Source organism: Pipistrellus kuhlii, unplaced genomic scaffold, assembly GCF_014108245.1.
Source record: "Pipistrellus kuhlii isolate mPipKuh1 unplaced genomic scaffold, mPipKuh1.p scaffold_m20_p_2, whole genome shotgun sequence".
NCBI classification, from domain to species: domain Eukaryota; kingdom Metazoa; phylum Chordata; class Mammalia; order Chiroptera; family Vespertilionidae; genus Pipistrellus; species Pipistrellus kuhlii.
This window is the reverse complement of record NW_023425515.1, coordinates 179,224,990-179,247,093: the sequence shown is the minus strand read 5'-3', so window position 1 is coordinate 179,247,093 and position 22,104 is coordinate 179,224,990. Positions and strand designations below refer to the sequence as shown.

Below are 22,104 nucleotides of genomic sequence, written 5' to 3'. Positions count from 1 at the left end.
AGCCAAAAGACCCAAATACTGTGAGCTAACCATTTCTGAAAAAGGCAAACACACCACCAGAGTTGTTCAGATAGGAAAGACTCAAATGACATTGTTTAAAAGAAGAATACTTGCCGAAACCGGTTTGGCTCAGTGGATAGAGCGTCGGTCTGCAGACTGAAGGTCCCAGGTTCGATTCCGGTCAAGGGCATGTACATTGGTTGCAGGCACATCCCCAGTGGGGGGTGTGCAGGAGGCAGCTGGTCAATGTTTCTCTCTCACAGATGTTTTAGCTCTCTGTCCCTCTTTCTCTCTCTTCCTCTCTGTAAAAAATCAATAAAATATATTTTAAAAAAAAGAAAAAAGGATACTCATCCAACTGGTGTGATTCAGTGGTTGAGTGTTGACCCATGACCAGGAGGTCACAGTTCAATTCCTGATCAGGGCATATGCCTGGTTTTCAGGCTCAATCCCCAGTAGGGGGCTTGCAGGAGGCAACCAATCAGTGGTTCTCCCTCATCATTGACGTTTCTGTCTCTCTCTCCCTCTTTTTCTCTCTGAAATCAATAACAACATGTGTGTGTTTTTTTTAAAGAAAGTACTATAGTAGACAACAATAAAGGAAAGAGTCATAGAGAAGGTGACATTTAGGTTGGATCTTGAAGTACCGTATTTTCCGGCATATAAGACAATTACTGTGTTCTATAAAAAGCCTGCTCAGATTGGCCAGAGTCAGAGAGGCGGTCTATTAAAAAAAGAACTGGTGTTGCCTCGGAAGTGGGGGGCAGTCTTATACGGCGAATATAGGCCTAAACCTATGTTTTAACTCTAAAATTAGGGGGTCGTCTTATATGCCGGAAAATACGGTATGTAAAATAATTTATTTGGACAAGAAGAAAGAAAGGAACATTGTAACCAGCTTTAGCAAGGCTGTGGGAGGTAGGCAAGTACAAAGGTATTTGTGGGTAACAGGAAGTGTAGTTGGAGAAGAGGATGTATGGGGACAGTGTGGTGAAGTTGAGGCCAGCAAGATGAGGTACTTTGAAGAACTTTGACTGTTAGGCTGGGATGTCGGAAACATTGGTGTTCTGTTTATTTCAGAACCAGCTCTGGTGGAAGTGTGGAAGGTGAAATGGGAGGGTGGAGAGACTAGCAGCAGGAAAGCAGTTAGGAAGTAACTGTAATAGCCGTAGTGAGCATACTAGTGCTCAAAGCAGGGAAGTGATGGTGAGAATGGAAGGGAGAGAGATCTGAAAGACACTTGGCAATCTGTTGATTCCAGGTATGAATCAAAGGAAGTAGTCAAAATGACTCAGACTTGTAACTTGTGATTTCTGAGGTCCCTAATATCAATAAGGAATACAGTTGAACAGTTTAGGACATTTCTTCAGTAAAATATTTATTGAGCTGAAACCGGTTTGGCTCGGTGGATGGAGCGTCGGCCTGCAGACTGAAGGGTCCCAGGTTCGATTCTGATCAAGGGCATGTACCTTGGTTGCGGGCACATTCTCCAGTAGGGGGTGTGCAGGAGGCAGCTGATCGATGTTTCTCTCTCATCAATGTTTCTAGCTCTCTATCCCTCTCCCTCTCTGTGGAAAATCAATAATATATTTTTTAAATAAATAAATAAAAATATTTATTGAGCAGCTACTACATGATAGATACAATGCTCTACACTCGGGACATAGCAGGAAACAAGATCAAGTCCTTGCTCTTAACAAGCTTCTAAGAGAAAGGCAGGTAATAAACGATTGATGAGCCTTTATCACATGACAGAGGAGATGCCTAGAAGATAGTTGAATATTCAGCCTAGAGTGCAAGGAGAAACAAGGTCTAAAGATAGCACACTGCCCTAGCTGATTTGGCTCAATGGATAGAGCGTTGGCCTGCAGACTGAAGAGTCCTGGGTTCAATTCCAATCAAGGGCACATGCCTGGGTTGCGGGCTCAATCTCCAGTAAAGGGCATGCAGGAGGCAGCCAATCTGTGATTCTCTCTCATCACTGACGTTTCTATTTCTCCCTCTCCCTTCCTCTCTGATATGAATAACAATATATATGTGTTTATTTATTTATTTATTTATTATTTATTTATTTACTTAAATCTATAATATCTGGTAACTCAGCTTTTTTGATCACCCTTTTTAGCTACCATCGTCCATGATGCTGAAGTTTGAGAGGAACTAAACAGCCCCCCACAACAGGGCTGCTTTGCTGCTTTGGTCTCCAGAATGACATGGCGGGAACTTCAGCGCTTACCAGCACAGCCGGAATTGAGTCTTCTGGGGTGAACAGCGCTTGTATGAATGTAGCGTTTCACTGGAATGGATTCTCATGTGCTGCCTTGAGTAAAACTGAACTCTGTCAGTGCTTTGAACCTTTTCCTATTGCAGCCTACTTGGGGGGCATTCCCTCACCAGCCACAAACGTTCTGAGCCACTTGCAGGTTCCGTGTTTTATTGGCTGCACCACGCCAATGTGACTGCCTGTGCTGAGGCACAGTTCGCACCATCAGCCTTACCTGCTCTGTCCTGGTTGTGGGACCCACTTGTGTAGGCGCTAAATTCCAGTCATTGAATCCAGTTGGTGGTGGGGATAACTGAGAGGGCCCCACCTTCTAGCAAAGGGGCCCCCACTTCCAGGGGAAGCTTTCTGCCACGCTGGCATGTCACCTTGCACTATACCTCTTGGAACAGCAATACCGTCCTCTGCAGGCAGTCCAGCCTGAAAGCAGCTCAGGATCTATCGAGTGCTTCCTTTTTTTAATTATTATTATTTTAGTCTCGAAGTCATGGAAACGTATGTTCACTCTGACCTGCACTTTTCCCAAGTTGGGAAAAGGCAAAAAAGCATGTGTCTTCTGTATACAAAACCAAAAAAAGCCTTTATGTTAATGCTAACTTGGCAGAAAAGTGACTCATGGCTTCAATGTTAAAAGCTGTTGTACGTTTGTTGCACCAAACGATACTGTAAATCATTTTGCCCAATAGGTACATCCTCCTCCGTAAAGCAGAGTTGGGGCAGCTCTGTGGGAGTGTGTGCAATTGGCCCCCACACTTGCAGCCAGAATCACAGCCAAGTCCTAGGGATGTCGGGTGCTAAATCAGGTCTTTGGAAAAGCGATGACGAGGGGCACCATCATGACCTGCACCTCTCCTCCTCACCACAGATGTCTGTCCTCCCACTGCCCCTCAGGCAGCTTCCACCTCATTCCTCCTCCTCTTCCACGCTGGAGCCAGTGCAGTGGTGCCTGGCATTGGCTCTGCCTCCACCCCCTTCGTTGTAATATATATTAATATGATTTCCTGGAACAAGATTCAGTTGCTTTCTCTGAATTTTTATTGAAAACCTTACAGCCTCACTGTTTCCCTCTAATTCCTATGCACACTTAATGGAAGAAAAAAATAGTTTCTAGTTAACTAATGAATGTAGCTTTTTCTTCCTAATGTTCTTAAAATTATGGCTGTTTTATAGATTTCTTCTGCAGTCCCCATTGTTCTATGTGTAATTTTTCAATAGGTTTTTCCTTTTTTTCTCCTTTATGTCCATGTAAGATTTGGTGAAGAGTCAGAATATCATTATAACGCTCAAGTGACCTTAGAAGTAGTGTTCTCTCCCTGTATGGGTAATAGGAGGTATTGGATTCCTCAGTGACTGTCAAATGCTTTAGGGCTATGAAAATATACATCTCCTTGAAACTGGTTAACATGGGGAAAGGATAAGAGACAACTCCACAATGTTGTCAGAGGTCTGTATATAAGGCGGGAGCACATTACCTGCTAACTTGACTTCTAACTTTTCAGTCTTGTTGGTTTGGAGATTACCTGGCTTATGTCAGAATTCTCTGTGGCTTAACATGACATGGTCAAACCCTTTACTGCCTTTCTTTCCCTTAATGTGCCAAGCTTGAAATAGGATGTGACTTCCTGAGCTGCTTCTTTGCTTTCTATGTGCCACCAAGAAATCTAATTCATCTTTCATCTCATTCCTGTTCTTTTGAAACAAGATACTTTGGGGGTCAAGTCTTTTCAGGTGATTTTTATATATATACATATAAATATAAAGGATTTTGTGTCCTTTCCTTGTAAGTAAAAATTCACAGTCATAGTGTATAGAATAAATAAAAGTCTGATGTATTGTACTTTAAAATGCTTCCCTGATGTACAGAATCTCCTTGTAAAATAAATAATTGCATTGTATATCAGTCTTCCTACCAACATTAATTATTAAAGTATTTTAGAATTTTAAAAAAACTATACTATTCTGGTGTGAAGTATTTATTTTATATTTACCTTATTCCAAAAGATTTAAGTCTGTTTAAAAAATATATCTAAAATACTGCTAGACAGCCTTAATGAGAAGTAGATGAATAGGGAAAGATAATAGTAAGAACATTGAGTGTAGCCCTAGCCGGTTTGGCGCAGTGGGTAGAATGTCAGCCTGCAGACTGAAGGGTCCCAGGTTTGATTCCAGCCAAGGGCACATGCCTGGGTTGTGGGCTCAATCCCCAGTAGGGGGCGTGCAGGAGGCAGCCAATCAATGATTCTCATCATTGATGTTTCTATCTATCCTCCCCCCTTCCTCTCTTGAAATCAATAAAGATTTATTTTTTTAAAAAAGAACATTAAATGTAGCCAGAGATACTCAATCATGTTTGTGAATGACTGCACACATATAGAAAAAGAATAGGCTGCAGAGATAAAAACCAACTGTGAACCCCATAGTATGTACCAGGTATTGCTCTTGGTCCTTTATCCTATTTATCCCATCTATAGTTTGGGAAGTAAGTAGAAATAGACTCATTTTACCATCAAAGAACCTAAGAGATGAAGTTACTTCCCCAAGGTCAAAGCACGTTGTGTGACCACTCTGCATATATTCAAGGACAAGCAATTGCATCCCGATCATCCCTATAAGGATTACTCTGTTTGGACCACATATCAGACCACAGGCAGACACCACAGTAAGACAGTTCATACCTCATATACTTCTCTCTGGCTAGCAGCCCAGTTTCATTCATGGTGGCCTCAGCAGTGACTCACCTTCTACTTGTCACTTCAGAGCCTGGCCTTGGCTAGTTCACCACCCTTTACCCAGGATTTAAAGAAACCATGAGTCAGAACTCATGTCATTGGGTTCCACCTGCTCCCAGATTTTCCTTCTAGTCCTCCAAAGAGGCCTCCGTTGCCATTACCCTTTTGAGGGTAAGCATTGTTGCCTGTGCACATTGCCCAGTGTTGGCTGAAACAATGAATTTAGGGTCCTTATGGATTTAGGTTACTATATCCCCAGAGAGGGAGGACTGTAGTAGAGTGAGAGGTTTGGAAAACCACTATCAAAAAGGGTAAGTCCATACCCTATCTGGTTTGGCTCAGTGGATAGAGTGTAAGCCTGCAAACTGCAGGGTCCCAGGTTCGCTTCCAGTCAAGGGCACATGCCCAGGTTGCCGGCTCCATCCCCAGTAAGGGGTGTGCAAGAGGCAGCCAATCCATGATTGTCTCTCATCACTGATGTTTCTATATCTTCCTCCCTCTCTCTCCCTTTCTGGAATCAAAATATATATTTTTAAAAAGCGAGCAGGGGAGGAGTCTAGTGGATATTAAGTGGAAGTGGATGAGATAGAAAGTGTACTTATAAAAGATGAGAATGTACAACAACAAAAAGCTAAGCCCTGATACCAAAACAACAACCACTGTTTCAATTCCAGCTCCAGGAGGCCTGAGGGCAAAACAGGAACCACCAGCAACCTGGATCCACCACTTGCTCCATCTGTCTCTTTTGTGGATACCACTCCTTCATAAAACATCTGACAGGCCGAAACCGGTTTGGCTCAGTGGATAGGGCGTTGGCCTGCGGACTGAGGGTCCCAGGTTCGATTCCGGTCAGGGGCATGTGCATTGGTTAAGGGTGCATCCCCGGTGGGGGATATGCAGGAGGAGGCTGATCAATGATTCTCTCTCATTGCTGTTTGTAGCTCTCTATCCCTCTCTTTTCCTCTCTGTAAAAAATCAATAAAATATATATTTTTTAAAAACATCTGACAGGAACAAATGCCCTCAATTTCCCTTCATCTGTTACTGAGGATACACCCACACTTTATTCATCCATTAATTTGTTTAAAGTTTATCTTCTGCCAAAACCTGATTGGCTCAGTGGATAGAGCGTCGGCCTGCGGACTGAAGGGTCCCAGGTTCGATTCCGGTCAAGGGCATGTACCTTGGTTGCGGGCACATCCCCAGTGGGGGGTGTGCAGGAGGCAGCTGATCAATGATTCTCTCTCATCGATGTTTCTAACTCTCTATCCCTCTCTTTTCCTCTCTGTAAAAAATTAATAAGATATATATATTTTTAAAGTTTATCTTCTTCCTACCCTAAAAAAATCTTCCTTTGATCATATGCAGCCTATTGCTTTTCCTACACTTCCTTCACATAACCTATTTTAATGTTAAACAACTGAAATTTCTGTACAGTCCAAGCAGTTGAGCTAAATGAGTAACAAGTAGAGGAGGAAGTAAACTGAGCAGGCTTCTCGACATTGGTTGTGACCTGTGATCTAAATGCACGTTTTCCTTTCTAAAGCCATGTTCATTCAACTCATTAAAATCTGAATTTAAATTTAAAATAAAAATGGCTGCCCTAGCCAGTTTGGCTCAGTGGATAGACCAAAGGGTCCCAGGTTCGATTTCTATCAAGGGCACATACATACCTTGGCTGCAGGCTCCTCCCAGGGCCGGGGCCTGGGCCTGGTGGGGGCTCATGCAGGAGGCAACCAATCTCTGTCTTTCTCTCTCTCTTCCACCCTCCCTAAAAATTAATGGAAAAAAATATGATCAGGTGAGGATTTTTTTTTAAAAATGACTTTCCCTGAGGTCACCAGTGATTTCTTAATTGCTACATCAAAAGCCTGTTTACATCTCTTAATGTATTTATTCTGCAACATGAACATTTTAGACCATGTTTCTTGCCCTCAAAACTTCTTCCTTGGCTTCTCAGACACCCACGTCTCCTGATTCTCCTCCAATCATGTTTCCCTGTTCTTCCCTGACCACCATTTAAATCATGAGTTTCCATGTCCTCTCATCACTCTTCCTACTTTCCCAAGGTGACTTCAGGCAGCACTGTTATTCCAATAACTTCGAAATCTTTACCTACAACTCAGGTTTCTATCTCTGTCTCCCTCTCCCTTCCTCCCTGAAATCAATAAAAATATATTAAAAAGCACTAACTGGTTTGGCTCAGTGGATATAGCGTCAGCCTGCAAACTGAATGATCCCAGGTTCGATTCCAGTCAAGGGCATGTATCTTAGTTGCAGGCACATCCCCAGTGGGAGTGTGCAGGAGGCAGCTGATGGATGTTTCTCTCTCATCGATGTTTCTGACTATCCCTCTCCTTTCCTTTCTGTAAAAAAATCAATAAAACATATTTTAAATATATATTTAAAAAAAATAAAATACTGTATATCTTTGATGATGAAAAACCAGTACAGTTTGATAACAAGGCCCTGAAAAGCTGAGACACCAGCCAAGTTTACCCACTATTTCATTTTACATCAGTGCGGCATCAACACGATGAAAAGGCAAAGGAAGTATTATTATGAAATAGTTTTGACCTCATGGAACCCCAAAAGAATCTCAGAGACCCCAGGGTCTACCAACTACACTTTGAGAACCACTGCTCTGGTCCTGTTTTGCATCTTAAATTTTGGGTAATAATTCCAATGACTTAGAATTGCTGTGACAGTAAATGTATGTAAACCACTCAGCACAAACATCTTACAGAAGGAACACCACAAATATTTCTATTCGTTATAGTCCAGCTGTGATAGCTCTATAACATTATTCACCTAACATCATCTTAGAAATTCTATCCCATTTGTAACATTATACAGCAACATGTATCTTCAGAATTCTTTACTTGCCTAATTCGTTATATTGGGAGTGTATGTGTTAAAATGTACTTAACGTAAAAGTTACCATTTTAACCATTTGTAAGTGTACAGTTTAACAGGATATTCCCGCAGTTGTGCACAGGAGGCTTTTAACTTTAACCAGGCCTTCTTTAGCGACGCATTTATCAAACGTCTATTTCACTTGTGAGGGGGCAGATTCAACCACTTTTTAGACTTTCCGCGTTTCTCTAGATGTCTTTTTTTAAATTTCTTTATTGATTATGGTATCACATAATTGTCCTCATCCTCCCATTTCTAGATGTCTTTTTCTATTTTGCATGTTTATTACACCAAAGTTATTTTTGACGAGTTTAACAGCACATTCCCCAGACGGCGTGAACTGTACGTTTGCTATTAGAAATGTATCCGTATAGCCAAGATCGGTTTGGCTCAATGGATGGAGCGTAGGCTTGGGGACTGAAGAGTCCCGGGTTCGATTCCGGTCGGGGGCATGTGCCTTGGTTGCGGGGGTATCCCCGGTGGGGGGTGTGCAGGAGGCAGCTGATCGATGACTCTCTCTCATCGATGTTTCTAGCTCTATCTCTCTCCCTTCCTCTCTGTACAAAAATCAATTTAAAAAAAATTAAAAAAAAGAAATGCATCCGTATAAATATGTGATACCTTAGTCAATAAATTTTTAAAAAATAATAAATAATAATCTTTTAAAATTCTAAAAATAAATAAATAAATTAAAACGGAAAAGAAAAAAAAAAAAAGAAACGTATCCGCCTTCATACCTAGTTTCTGTAATTCACATTCCCCGGCAAAGTTGCACGTGAAGGCTCTCCTATCGCGAGAATCCTCTGGTCCCGGTGGGGGTGGGGCTTAACTTGGTGAGTTTCCGATAGGCTGACAGCCCCTGGCGTGGCGCAGGCGCAGTAGGCATATCCGGTCTCTTGAAACGGTATGAACCTGGATGCCTTGTGTTCCGCAGGCTTCTTACGGGGAGACCGTCGCTGAGCCTTGCAGGCGCCTGGTAAGTACTTTTATCCTCCGGGTTTATCAGCTTCACCTCTGGTGCTCCATCCTGCCAGCCAGGCTTCCCTGTAGAAAGGATTCTACCCCGTTTCCCCGAAAATAAGACAGTGTCTTATATTAACTTTTGCTCCCAAAGATGCGCTAGATCTTATTTTCAGGGGATGTCTTTTTTTTCCTTGCGCTAGGTCTTATTTTCGGAGGATGTCTTATTTTCGGGGAAACACGGTATTTAGGCTGAAACCGGTTTGGCTCAATGGTTAGAGTGTCGGCCTGCAGACTGAAGGGTCCCAAGTTCGATTCCGGTCAAGGGCATGTACTTCGGTTGCAGTGGGAAGTGTGCTGGAGGCAGCTGATGGAACTCTATTTCTCTCCTTTCCTCTCTGTAAAAAAATCAATAAAATAAAAATTAAAGAAATGCTTCTATTTAGAAGGATTGGTTTCTGCGGCACCCGTGGGAACTGCCCTTGTTCATTCGTGCGGAGGGGCTGGGGCGGTCTGGGATCCGCGAGTGATGGCGTCACCAAGGCGCTCTCGCCAGCTGCACCCCGAGCCCCAAGGCGCTGAAAACGCAGCCACCCACCCCGGTGCCCAGTTAGTACCCTCCCTCCCAGGAGTCGCGTTGCCGTCGGTGGGGTTGCACTTAGGACATTTTATTCCTGGGGCCCCTCCCGCGTTTGCGTCCTGATTTCAAAACCGAGGCCTCTTAGTGCTGCCAATTTGTTTTAACAGTTAGGGTAACTTGAAGATGATCGGTTTAAAGATATGAAGATTAACTGCTGTCTCAAGGCTCTGTATTTGCCATTTCTTGGGGGGCGTGCTAATGGATTGTAGTTTCTAGATGTGTGTGTGGTGCCCAGCTGAAAGTGAATTTAGGTTACTGACAAGACTTCTGGCCAGTCTTGAACTCCAGTTTTGACGACTTTGGGGGAATTTAGGCTCCACCCCGACGTGGGTATCCCTGGGAAATCGCTGTGGGCTGGATTGGGATTGCTAGCACAGTCGTCTGAATCTAAGTGTGGTGACCAACGTGGATACCCCGGGAGGTCACGCTCCCGGCCTCTGACCAGGTGGCCTAGGGGAGCGTAGGGCTCTGCTCCCTTTCCACAACGTTGGAGAGAAAGCCAGGCCTTGAGTCTGCGCCTGCATATTCCTACAACTTCTCAGAGTCCTGTGGACGATGACTGAGGAGACAAACTTGTGAATGCGAGGGTTGGGACGAGTGAAAAAGGGACCAGACTCCGAGGAACCAAGTTGGGAGCACAATGGGAAGTCGACTTCACCAAAGTTAAGCCAGGAAGTACGGTTATAAATATCTTTTAGTATTCATAGACACCTTTTCTGGATGGGTAGAGGCATACCCAACCAAGCACGAAACAGCTCAGATGGTAGCCAAGAAACTGCTAGAAGACGTCCTACCCAGGTGTGGATTTCCCGCGATGATAGGATCAGACGATGGGCCAGCTTTTATTTCACAGGCGACACAGGCATAGCCAGGGCTACCGGGGCAGACTGGAAATTGCATTGTGCCTACAGGCCCCAAAGCTCAGGGCAGGTAGGAAGGATGAACAGAACCCTAAAAGAGACCCTTACCAAATGACCCATGGAGACTGGCGGGGACTGGGTGGCTCTCCTACCGTATGCCCTTTCCCGGGTACGGAACTCTCCTTACACCCTGGGCTTTCCCCGCTGTGAGATCATGTTTGGCAGGCCACCCCCTCTCATTCCTAGCCTTCAGGCCGAGCTTCTTGCTGAATTTGAAAGCCAAGACCTATCTTTTCTCTTAAGAGGGCTCCAGAGGGCACACGAGGACCTCTGTGCCATCTGCGAGGCTGCCAACCCCGCCGCCTCATCAGTACAGACCGGGAGACTGGTTTTGTCAAAGGCACCGCCAGGAGACCTCCGAGCTGCGTTGGAAGGGTCCCTACGTCGTGGTGCTGACTACACCCACCGCTCGCAAGGTAGACGGCATCGCCACCTGGGTCCATCACACCCACGTCCGCCCAGCAGACCCCTCTGCAGCCCGGGAGGACCTCACCACACCATGGAGCCTCGATTACAATCCGCACAACTCGCCCAAGCTACGGCGCGCCCAACCCGCCTGGCGTTGGTAACTCTGTTGACTCTGTTCGCTGCCACCCACGCTGCCGGGAGTCCCCACGCCCCGTACAATCTTACCTGGCAGATCGTGGAGCCCAGCTCCGGAGCTGTCCTCAGTCAGACCTCCCGGTCGCAGCCTGGAGACGCTTGGTTCCCGGAGCTCCGGGTGGACCTGCTGGCCCTCATCCCCGTCCAGTACGACCCTGCGTTCGCCCGGAGCCGTCACTTCTACGTTTGCCCCGGGCACGCGCGGGCCCCGGGGGGAGGCGCCCAGGACCCATGCGGAGGAGCGGAGAGCTACTTCTGCGCCTCCTGGTCGTGTGTCTCGACTGGGCACATCTGGTGGACTCCCCCGAAAACCGGTGATCTGATCGCCGTAGAGCGGCCGGCCGCCCCGCCTTGCGGCCTTGAGGGTCCCTGTAACCCCGTGAGCATATCTTTCACGGCCCAGGGGAAGGAGGCTGCAGGATGGGACACTGGCAAAACTTGGGGAATTCGTTTCTATGATAAGACCAGGTTCGGGTACCGAGATCACGGAGGGCTGTTCACTGTCAGGCTACTGAGAACCTCCCTCTCAGACCCGGTGGCAGGGGTAGGGCCTGACCAAGTGCTGGGCCCCCGACCTGCCCCTACCCGGGCGTCCCCGCCCAGGAGCACCCCGCCCCCGGCCTCACTGCCCTCTGCCCTCCCTGCCCCGCACCTCAACATCTGACACGGACCCCCTAGGGAGCATGGTCCTGGGAGCATACCATGATTTGAACACTTCCCGACCCGACCTGACCGAGTCCTGTTGGCTCTGTCTAGATGTCCGGCCACCATATTACGAAGGTATTGCTCTTAGGGGCAATTATACAACGGCCTCCAATTCCAGCTCCTGCCGATGGCAGCAGGCCACTGCACGACTAACCTCCCGGCGGTAATAGGGCAAGGTACTTGCATAGGCAGCGTATCCCTATGAGCAATCACATCTCTGTAATGAAACTCTATCAATCCCTAGTGGGACCGCTTATCTGCTCTCCCTCTCCTCCGAAAAATGCATGGTGGGCCTGTTCCAGCGGCCTCACTCCCCGCGTCCACTCCCAAATCCTCAACTCCTCAAAAGAAGGCTTTTGCATACTCGGCCAGCTAATCCCCAAGATAGTATAGTATAGTACCATTCGGGGGAGGAAATACTTAGCAGATTAGGTTCTGCTAAACCCCCAAAGTAGGAGAGAACCTGTTACAGCCCTAACTCTGGCTGCGCTCTTAGGGCTGGGACTAGCAGGGGCAGGAACAGGATATCCTCGCTTGTCATACAAGGCGAGAACTATGGAATCCTAAGAGCAGCCACTGACCTAGACATAGAAGGAATTGAGAAATCCATTACCCATCTGCAAGAATCCCTTCCTTCCTTCTCCGAAGTAGTGCTCCAGAACAGACGAGGATCAGACTTCCTGTTCATGCACCAAGGAGGCCTGTGCACAGCCCCAGGGAGGAGTGCTGTTTTCATGTGGACCATTCGGAGTTGTTAAGGAATCCACGGCCCTCATAAGAGAGGGAGCAGCCTCAGTGTTGGTATGAATCTTTATTTAACTGGTCCCCGTGGTTAACCACTCTTATTTCCGCCCTCCCGGACCCCTCATAATCCTACTAATGCTGTTGTCCTTTGGCCCTTGAATTATCGACAGGCTAGTCCATTTTGACAAAGAGCGCATAGGGGCAGTTCAGATGATGGTTCTGTACTCCCAGTATAGGCCTCTGGGAGCGGAAGGGGAGGTAGAAATGCAGTCCGTCCCATGATTGGGCCCGTAAGTTTCAAGACAAGGGGGGGAATGAAAGGGCAGAGCAGGACTGACTCCATTTTGTATTGTGTTCTCCATCTTGTGTAACTATGTCCCCGACATGACCCCTTTCCAAGAAAAACCACAGAATGTGTCAGTTACCCAACCCACCCTTAAATCGGCCAACAGGAATGCAAGGGGAAATAACCAAAGTCCAAAGTATGCTAACCGCGTCCTGTCACCTGCGTAACTGGACCCTAGCCCTCACCCAACCAATCGGAATCAGCCAAGTCATGGCCCTAGCATCACCCCACCACCCGACGCCAAGCCCTATAAAATTTCTGTCCTTCGGGATCTCGGGCTCTTTGCATCCTGCCGCTGCGTCGGTAGAGGCGGAGAGACCGGGCTCAAGCTTGAATAAAGGCTCTTTGTTTTTGCATCGGACTCAGCTCCCTGGTGATCTTTGGGATCTTGAAATCTGGGCATAACAGCTGGACCTTGAGTCTGCCTGCATATTCCTACAACTTCTCAGAGTCCTGTGGACAATGACTAAGGAGACAAACCATGCAGGAAACGGCGATTTTCAACCGATGTGCTGCAAGAAATTGAAAACTTGCAGTATCTGCTGATTTACTTGGGCACTGACCTCTTTTCCTTGGATTGTCAAATTTAAAATTGACAGCCAACACAGTAACTGGTGTGAATCAATTAAAATTCTACCTTTGGCCTGGCCTGGATCAGTGGTTGAGCATTGACCTATGAACCAGGAGGTCAGGGCACATGGCCGATTGGGGGGAGTGCAGGAGGCAGCCCATCCATAATTCTATCTTGATGTTTTAATGGGCCATGTGGCCAATGAAATTTATGTCATTATATAATTGATGTTTCTATTTCTTCTCTGAAATCAATAAAAACTTGTATTGAAAAATTCTACCTGTTTTGGCAGGTCAGGGAAATACGTTTTTTTGTGTGCTGCAGTTTTAGTAATTCATTTGTGTGCAGCATGAAGTGGAAAAGGTTGGCAATTGCTAGTCTAGAGCTTCCTGTCTGGATATAGGTTGATCAGAAGTGAATTTTTGGCTTTACTCAGTTTTACTGTACTGCTGGGTTAAGCTCTTCACCTTGTTTTTACCAGCCTTCAGTCAAGATTCTAAGTAACTTGATTTGGGTAAGTAAATCTGAATTGCTTTTGGCTTATCCGTTTTGCCCTTTAAAGCCATCCATAGGAGATGGGGTTTGGTCTCGTGCAATCCCTTTTCATGATACTGGAGTTGAAGCTGGGCATATTTGTCTGCATTCGCCTTCAACAAGAAGTAACTTATGAAGTAAATCATGAAATAGTGCATAGTAATGACTTGTTTGAAATTGATTAAAACCAGTTACTAGCCGAAACCGGTTTGGCTAGTGGTAGAGCGTCGGTCTGCGGACTGAAAGGTCCCAGGTTCGATTCCGGTCAAGGGCATGTACATTGGTTGTGGGCACATCCCCTGTAGGGGGTGTGCAAGAGGCAACTGGTCGATGTTTCTCTCTCAGTGACGTTTCTAGCTCTCTATCTCTCTCCCTTCTTCTCTGTAAAAAATCAATAAAATATATATTTTTTTAAAAAACAGTTACTAAATCAACAACTACATGTAGTGTGATCTGTAATAATAAAAGTGTAATATGCTGAAGCGAGGGCAGCCAGGAGGGAGGAAGGCCTACCCTTGCACGAATTTTGTGCGTCAGGCCTCTGGTATGTAATAAAGAGAAATCTCTAAGGTCTTGAGAGGTAATGCTGTTTAACTGTACTGTTGTGATTGATTAATCAGACACTCCCAACGTGGATAACCCGGGAGGTCACTCTCCCAGGCTCTGTCCAGATGGCCTAGGGGAGCGTAGGGCTCTGCCCCATGATGTACAGTCCCTTTCCACAACGTTGGAGAGAAAGCCGGGCCTTGAGTCTGCGCCTGCATATTCCTACAACTTCTCAGAGTCCTGTGGACGATGACTGAGGAGGCAAACCATGCAGGAAACACCTAGTACGCTAAAATGAGGAATATTTGAATTTAAGAATCTGTGATTCTAATCATTTTTTCCGTTTTCATTTAGGAAAGAAGAGGCACTTCACCTTTTTAGCAGTTAACAATGCTTTTTGGGTTCCTCTAAAGTGATGGCTGTGTTTGGAAGATAAGTAGCTTCCCTTTGGAGAAAAAGGAAAAAGAAATGCAAATTCTGTCATTCTCAGATCTGTATTAACTGGTAGACTAATAGAATGTTCCATGGGCCACATGGCCCATTGAAATTTATAAGTAATTACAGAAGCACTGAGTGTGGGCAGTTTTTTTGTTTGTTTTTTTATCCTCCCCCCAGGATATTTTCCCACTTTTATATATATTACTGATTTTCTACAGGGAGGAAGAGAGAGGAATAGCGAGTTAGAAACATCGATGAGAGAGAAACATCGATCAGCTGCCTCCTTCACACTCCCCACCAGGGATGTGCCCGCAACCAAGGCACATGCCCTTGACTGGAATCGAACCCGGGACTTTTCAGTCCGCAGGCCAATGCTCCATTCACTGAGCCAAACCGGTTTCGGCTCCCACTGGTTTTTAGAGAGAGTGTGAGAGGGGAAGACAAACATCCATGTGAAACACATCTATTGGTTGCCAACTGAGGTACATGCCATTGACCAGAATGGAACATGAGACCCTTCAGTTTGCATGCCTGTGCTCTCCTCACAGCCACACTGGCTAGGGCCGGGCGGCTTTATTAAGACAGTATTGGTCCTTGGACCTAAAAGGCCCAGAAAACTTTTCAGAATGTGTGATGCCAAAAATTGAAACTAAGATGATACTTTTTTTATCCTCAAAGTTGGTTTTCTAACTGCATAGCTGAATAAACAGAAAGCAGAAGCCCATGCAAGTCTTTTTTATTTATTTTTTTTATTTTCTTTTATTATTTTATTTATTTATTTTTTAAATATATTTAATTGATTTTTTACAGAGAGGAAGAGAGAGGGATAAAGAGCTAGAACTTCAATGAGAGAGAATCATCGATCAGCTGCCTCTTGCACACCCCCTACTGGGGATGTGCCCGCAACCAAGGTATATGTCCTTGACCGGAATCGAACCCAGGACCCTTCAGTCTGCAGGTTGACGCTCTATCCACGGAGCCAAACCGGTTTCAGTGCAAGTCGTTTTTAAAATCCTTTTTGTATTTGTGAATTAAAATAAAGGTGACTATATACTTACTAGTGTGATTTCTTTATTTTTCATATGGGAGTATGGTGACAGCCAAAGATAGTATTCCATAATGGACGGGAGTGTGGCAGAGCCACAGCAGGGGGAGGGGGAGGCACCCAGCCATTAGCTGCACCTTGAAGACTTTTAAGCTTTTATAGAGAAACCAAGATGGCAAAGGTAAACAACTAAACTGCCGCCTTGCACAACAATTTCAAAACTACAACTAAAAGACAAAAGTCTATCAACCAGAACCTTGGGAAAGCTGGCTGAATGGAAGTCTCACAACTACCCTGTTTCCCCGAAATAAGACAGTGTCTTATACTGCTTTTTGCTCCCAAAGATGCTCTAGGTCTTATTTTCAGGGGATGTCTTATTTTTCCATGAAGAATACGGTACACACTTATTGCCGGGACCGGTTTGGCTCAATGGATAAAGCGTCAGCTTTGGGACTGAAGGGTCCCAGGTTCAATTCCGGTCAACGGCATGCACCTTGGTTGCGGGCATATCCCCAGTAGGGGGTGTGCAAGAGGCAGCTGATCGATGACTCTCTCTCATGGATGTTTCTAACTCTCTCTCTCCCTTCCTCTCTGAACAAAAATCAATAAAATATATTTTAAAAAAAAAGTACGGTACACATTTATTGTTAAATGAAAATAAAGGAAATTTATTACCTGTATACGGTACGGTAGTATGGTAGTTGTCAACACAAACCAGACAAACTGTGAATCCTACAGTATCAAGAATTTACTCATTTATTCAATGACAATCATGTCATCATCTTCTGGAACATCATCATAACAATCCAATTCCTGAATTTCTTGTGACTCCATTTCTTTCAGAATCAGTGGACCAAATCTCTCATGTTTAGCCAAGGGGGGCCTTATTTTCTGGGGGATGCCTTATATTTCACTCAGAAGGAAACCTGTAGGTCTTATTTTCGGAGGATGTCTTATTTTTGGGGAAACATGGTAGAAAGAAGGAGAAAGGAGCACAAATGCTGAAAAGCTGAGGTACTGAGGCACACAAATCCGGCTGGTGGCGGCCGACTGGGCGTGTGGCTTTTTTTCAACCTGAAAATAAACAAACTCCCGGTCACTTTGAAATCCAGTTTCTGGGAACCCAATCACCTATGGGGAGAAGCTGGTCTGTCTGCCCTCGGGTCGGAAAGTGAGGGTGATTTTTTGCAGAGGTGCAAGCAGCAATCGTCGTTTACTGCACTGGAGCACAGGATGCGGGACTTGGAATCTCAGAAAGGCAGAGAAGACTAGGTGGCAGCCATTGCTGTTTGCCACACCCCAGTCTAGTGATGCCCAAAGACCCCGCCCCACACATTCTATAAACCCTCTCAGGCTCCACACAGCGGCTTTTGCATATAAATGGCCTGCCCTATGGCTATGGCATCTGAATGAAATAAATTGCAGCTCCAGTCAGACTACTCCAAAACCGCCAAATCCCAAGTAAAGAGGAGAAAACTGTAGTTCTTTGCTATAGCTCCTGCTGGGTGGCCTCAGACAGAAGCTGACCTGCACCTCATTGGAGATCCATAAACTAGTGTATCTAGTGGTCAGTGTGAGACAGCATCAGGTTTCAACTACTCTCATAAGGGACACATTCAAGAGGCAGACTCGGCAACAAAGCCCTACTGGAAAAAGTCCTGCCCCATAAATGTGTCTCCAGCACAGCAATTCTTCCATTATAGACATATCAGGTCCTCACAGCCAATTGGCCTGGAAGTCAATTTCTCCCAGTGACACCAACAACAATCAATACTTAACTACAACAAGGCTGTACACACAGCCCACAAAGGGGTGCACCAAGATTGTCCACATCAGGTAACTGGGAGGCTGACCCATTGAACCACATAGGGCACCCAGCACACAAAGCTACCCTACCAACTCAGGGAAGCAGCGAAAATAAGGAGACAAAGAAACAGATCACAAACTAAAGAAATGAAGGAGAACAAACGACTGGACATAGAGTTCAAGACCCTGATTATAATTTTTTTCTTTTTTTTTTAAAATATATTTTATTGATTTTTTACAGAGAGAAGGAGAGAGGGATAGAGAAGTAGAAACATCAATGAGAGAAAAACATCGACCAACTGCCTCTTGCACACCCCCTACTGGGGATGTGCCCGAAACCAAGGCACATGCCCTTGCCCAGAATTGAACCTGGGACCTTTCAGTCTGCAGACCGACCGACACTCTACCACTGAGCCAAACCGGCTTTGGCAATTATAATGTTTTTCAAGAAATTCCTAGAAAAGGCCAATAAATTTTACTAGACCCTCGAGGATATGAAAAAGGATCAACTAGAAATTAAACATACACTGACAAATAAAAAATATTATACAGAGACCCAACAGCAGACTAGAAGAACGCAAGAATCAAGTCAAAGATTTGGGATACAAAGAGGCAAAGGACACTCCTCCGGAGAAGCAAGAAGAGAAGAGAATCCAGAAAGTTGAAGATAATGTAAGAAGCCTCTGGGACAACTTCAAACTTACCAACATCAGAATTATGGTGGTGCCAGAAGAAGAGAGCAAGATACTGAAAACCTATTTGAAAAAATAATGACTGAAAACTTCCCCCACTTGGTGAAAGAAATAGACTTACAAATTCAGGAAGTTCAGAGAACCCCAAACAAAAGGAATCCAAAGAGGACCTCACCAAGACACATAATTAAAATGCTGAGAGCAAAAGACAAAGAGAGAATCTTATAAGCAGCAAGAGAAAAAGTTACCTACAAGGGAGCACCCATACGATTAGCTGATTTTTCAACAGAAACTATGCAGGCCAGACAGGAGAGGCAAGAAATATTTAAAGTGATGAATAGCAAGAACCTACAACCAAGATTACCCAGCAAAGTTTTCAGAATTGAAGGGCAGATAAAGAGCTTTACAGATAAGAAAAAGCTAAAAGAGTTCACCACCACCAAACCAGTATTATATGAAATGTTGAAAGGTATTCTTTAAAAGGAGGAAAAAGAAAAAAGTAAAGATAAAAAATATGAACAACAAATACATATCTATCAACAAGTGAATCTAAAGGTCAAGTGAATTGCCGAAACCGGTTTGCTCAGTGGATAGAGCGTTGGTCTGCGGACTGAAGAGTCCCGGGTTCAATTCCGGTCAAGGGCATGTACATTGGTTGCAGGCACATCCCTGTTAGGGGGTGTGCAGGAGGCAACTGGTCGATATATCTCTCTCATCAATGTTTCTAGCTCTCTATTCCTCTCCCTTCCTCTCTGTGAAAAATCAATAAAATATATATTTTTTAAAAAGTCAAGTGAATTAAAAATCTGAGGAACAGAATAAACTGGTAAATATAATAGAATCAGGGGCATAGAATGGGAGAGGATTGATAATTCTCAGGAGGAAAGGGGTGTCTGGGGGGGGGTACGGGAAGAGACTAGACAAAAATTAATCTATGGATGAGGACAACAGTGGGGAGGTAAGGGCAGAGGGTGGGGTGGGGACCGGGTGGAGGGGAGCTATAGGGGGGGAAAATGAGAAATAATTGTAATAATCTGAACAATAAAGATTTTTTAAATATATATTTTATTGATTTTTTATAGAGAGGGATAGAGAGTTAGAAACATCGATGAGAGAGAATCATTGATCAACTGCCTCTTGCACACTCCCCACCAGGGATGTGCCCGCAACCAAGATACATGCCCCTGACCAGAATCAAACCCGGGACCCCCAGTTCGCAGGCTGACGCTCTATCCACTGAGCCAAACCGGTTTCGGCTGAACAATAAAGATTTATTAAATTTTTTAAAAGGACCCTAAGTTTTTGTCTTGGGCTCTTTGTGTTTAACTTTATGTTGACACTTGGCATCTGGAAGAAGCATTCCCAGTTGCATAGTTCCCTGGTTAGATCCCATCTTCATTGTGCAGTTGGATAACTGCTTAAATTTTGAAATATGGGTAATGCTTCACCTACCTGTAATGAACTATCCAGTGCTATGTAGTCTACAGGGCAGAGGTGTTCTAAGTTGTCAATGAGACCAATCCTTCAGTTTCCCATAAAGTACTAACAAATTAGCAACTACAAGATTTTTGTTAAAGTGCCACTGCTGTTAGGCTAGTTAAACCTAAACAGGTGTCCAAGTAGCAAGGCCTTAAACCTGGAAGACCACTGCCATGAGTGATGTGGGGTTGCGTCACAATGGAAGCTTTGTCTGGTACAGACTGCTAGCCTTGTAGGGATGGGTGTAATAGGCCCTGAAGGATGGAGACCATCTAGAAGGTAGAGGCGAACCTGGTGTGTGGAGTTCAGATAACCATGAAGGAGACTTTGGGGTCCGATTTAAGGAGGTGTGTGTATTTGGGGTTTGGGTGGTGGGTTTGGCCAAAGTGGAATGTCCAAATGGGGTTTCACCAATGTGTTCAGGGCCAGAGGATGATAGATTTGGGAATGGGAACAATTTCCTAAAGCCATACTTATGGAGAGCACGGCTTGTTGGCTTTTTGAACTGATAAAGCAACTTTTGGGAATATGCTTAAACTAGTAGCATTTGCAATACTTAGTTGTATTGGCATATATTAATCCTCACAACTCTGAAATGGGTATTAACCTAGCCCAGTTTCAGATGGGAAAACTTGGGAACAGAAAGGCCACATTGCCCAAATTCCCAACCGGAAGTGGAACCCCTGCACAAAAGCATCAACCCCCTGTAGACTTCCTGGAAGTGAGCCAGAAGTAAGGCAGGATCCTGTTTATCCCCAGGACCAGCCCAGTGTTGACCTCTCATCTTGGTATCATTACCACATAATGTCTTGGGAATGTAGGGGCTCAGTATAGTGTTAGCTTTTCCCCCACAATCAGAAAAAGATTATCTTAATGTTTCCTACCAACTTCTCAATAGACGGCTGGATAGCTAATGCTAGACAGGAAATACCTGTATTCATTTCCATGTCCAAGTGGCGCTGAAGCAAAGCTGCCAGCAGGTATTCTAGGTCCCACCCTTTCTGCTAAACTTCATCTTGCAATCTATCTGTCCAAACAGGCTTTTCCTCACGTAGGCAATCATGCCGATTGTTGTCAAACGTGGAGTCATGCCACCTAGGTTTGGATCCCGATACCACCAGTTTCTGTGCATGTGACCTTGGGCGAGCCACTTAACCTCTGCTTCAATCTCCTCATGAAATTGGGGGGAATAAAAGAATGAGGCTATTAAATTAGTTCATGTTTGTAAATGCTTCTTACAGTCTCCTAAGTGCAATGAGCTTGTTAAATAACACTTTGTGACCACCTGGTATTGCAAGCAGAGCACCAAAGAAATACCTAATTTATTGTTAGTAATCCTCACCTGAGGATATTTTCCCATCGATTGATTTTATTTTATTTTTTTAGAGAGTGGAACTGATGGGGAGAGAGAAAGAGCAATGATACATTGATTGCCTCCTGCACTAACCCTGTCGGGGGCCAGTGATGGAGATTGCAACCAAGGCATATGCCCTTGATCGGAATTTAACCTGGGACCCTTCAGTCCTCAGGCCAAAGCTCCATCCACTGAGCCAAACTGGGCAGGGCAAAAACATCTCCATTTTTAAAGATTTCTAAACAGGGCAAGGTCTCCCAGCTAGGATTTAGGGAGATTAACCTGGGCATCTTGTTGGGATGAAATGGAGGGGAAGAAAGGAAAGGTAGGAGCAGAGTTCAGGAGGGCGGTTCTTTTGATCAGAGGGGCAGAAATAGAAACATGAAGAGGCGAGTGAGGAATCGGTAAAGCATTTAAGGTTTGAATCTGTATTTCTCAGAGAACCTTAACTTTGGCTGGAAAGATGAAGTTGGGGTGGTGTCTAGATCCATGGGTGATGAGTCACATGGGTAGAGCTGAAGGGCTGAAACTTCCAGTGGAGGGCAGATGGACTGCCCTTCCAAAAAGTGATAGCTCAGCCCTGACCAGGAGTTCTGTCCCCTTCTCCCATTTGTAGAATGATTCCAGAGAAAGTCCAACCTCTTTGAACCTTGTTTTTCTCATTTTACAACTGTTATGAGGTTTTTGTGAGGAACAAATGTGCTAAGTAACATGGGTGGAAATGTTTCTGCAGTTAAAAAAGTAAAAATACAAAGTACAAAATAGGTGATAATAATCATTTTTATAATTACATTA

At 44.9% G+C, this 22,104-nt stretch overlaps 2 protein-coding genes, 1 non-coding gene and 1 pseudogene across 12 annotated transcripts in view; all 4 read left to right on the top strand.

The window, feature by feature from the left end:
* Nucleotides 1-4,222, top strand: part of PHACTR4 (phosphatase and actin regulator 4) — a 69,753-nt gene extending 65,531 nt beyond the window's left edge. For all 7 annotated transcript variants that reach the window (XM_036444825.2, XM_036444824.2, XM_045584951.1 and 4 more), the window contains one exon: nt 2,126-4,222. In XM_036444825.2, the coding sequence (XP_036300718.1) occupies nt 2,126-2,141 (16 nt within the window). In that variant the 3' untranslated portion in view covers nt 2,142-4,222. The remainder of the gene's footprint in view (nt 1-2,125) is intronic.
* Nucleotides 4,223-9,926: 5,704 nt separating this feature from the next.
* Nucleotides 9,927-10,109, top strand: LOC118725064 (annotated as a pseudogene).
* Nucleotides 9,980-15,073, top strand: LOC123652741 (MLV-related proviral Env polyprotein-like). Of its 4 annotated transcripts, none has more exons than XR_006742230.1 (3): nt 9,980-11,428; nt 13,897-14,140; nt 14,372-14,590. XR_006742230.1 is itself a non-coding variant. In XM_045584956.1 (3 exons), exons 1-3 carry the CDS (start codon nt 10,505-10,507, stop codon nt 14,874-14,876), a joined length of 984 nt encoding a protein of 327 aa, XP_045440912.1. In that variant the 5' UTR covers nt 9,980-10,504; the 3' UTR covers nt 14,877-15,073. The 4 variants fall into 4 exon arrangements, 3 of the variants coding, with proteins under 3 accessions (XP_045440912.1, XP_045440910.1, XP_045440911.1); XM_045584956.1 differs by lacking the exon at nt 14,372-14,590 and adding an exon at nt 14,850-15,073 and having other exon boundaries at nt 13,897-13,929; XM_045584954.1 differs by lacking the exon at nt 14,372-14,590 and having other exon boundaries at nt 13,897-14,146.
* On the top strand, nt 14,576-14,778 carry LOC118725061. The gene has a single exon (XR_004989812.1). It is a non-coding gene; the product is annotated as a small nucleolar RNA SNORA73 family (small nucleolar RNA).
* Nucleotides 15,074-22,104: the final 7,031 nt, after the last annotated feature.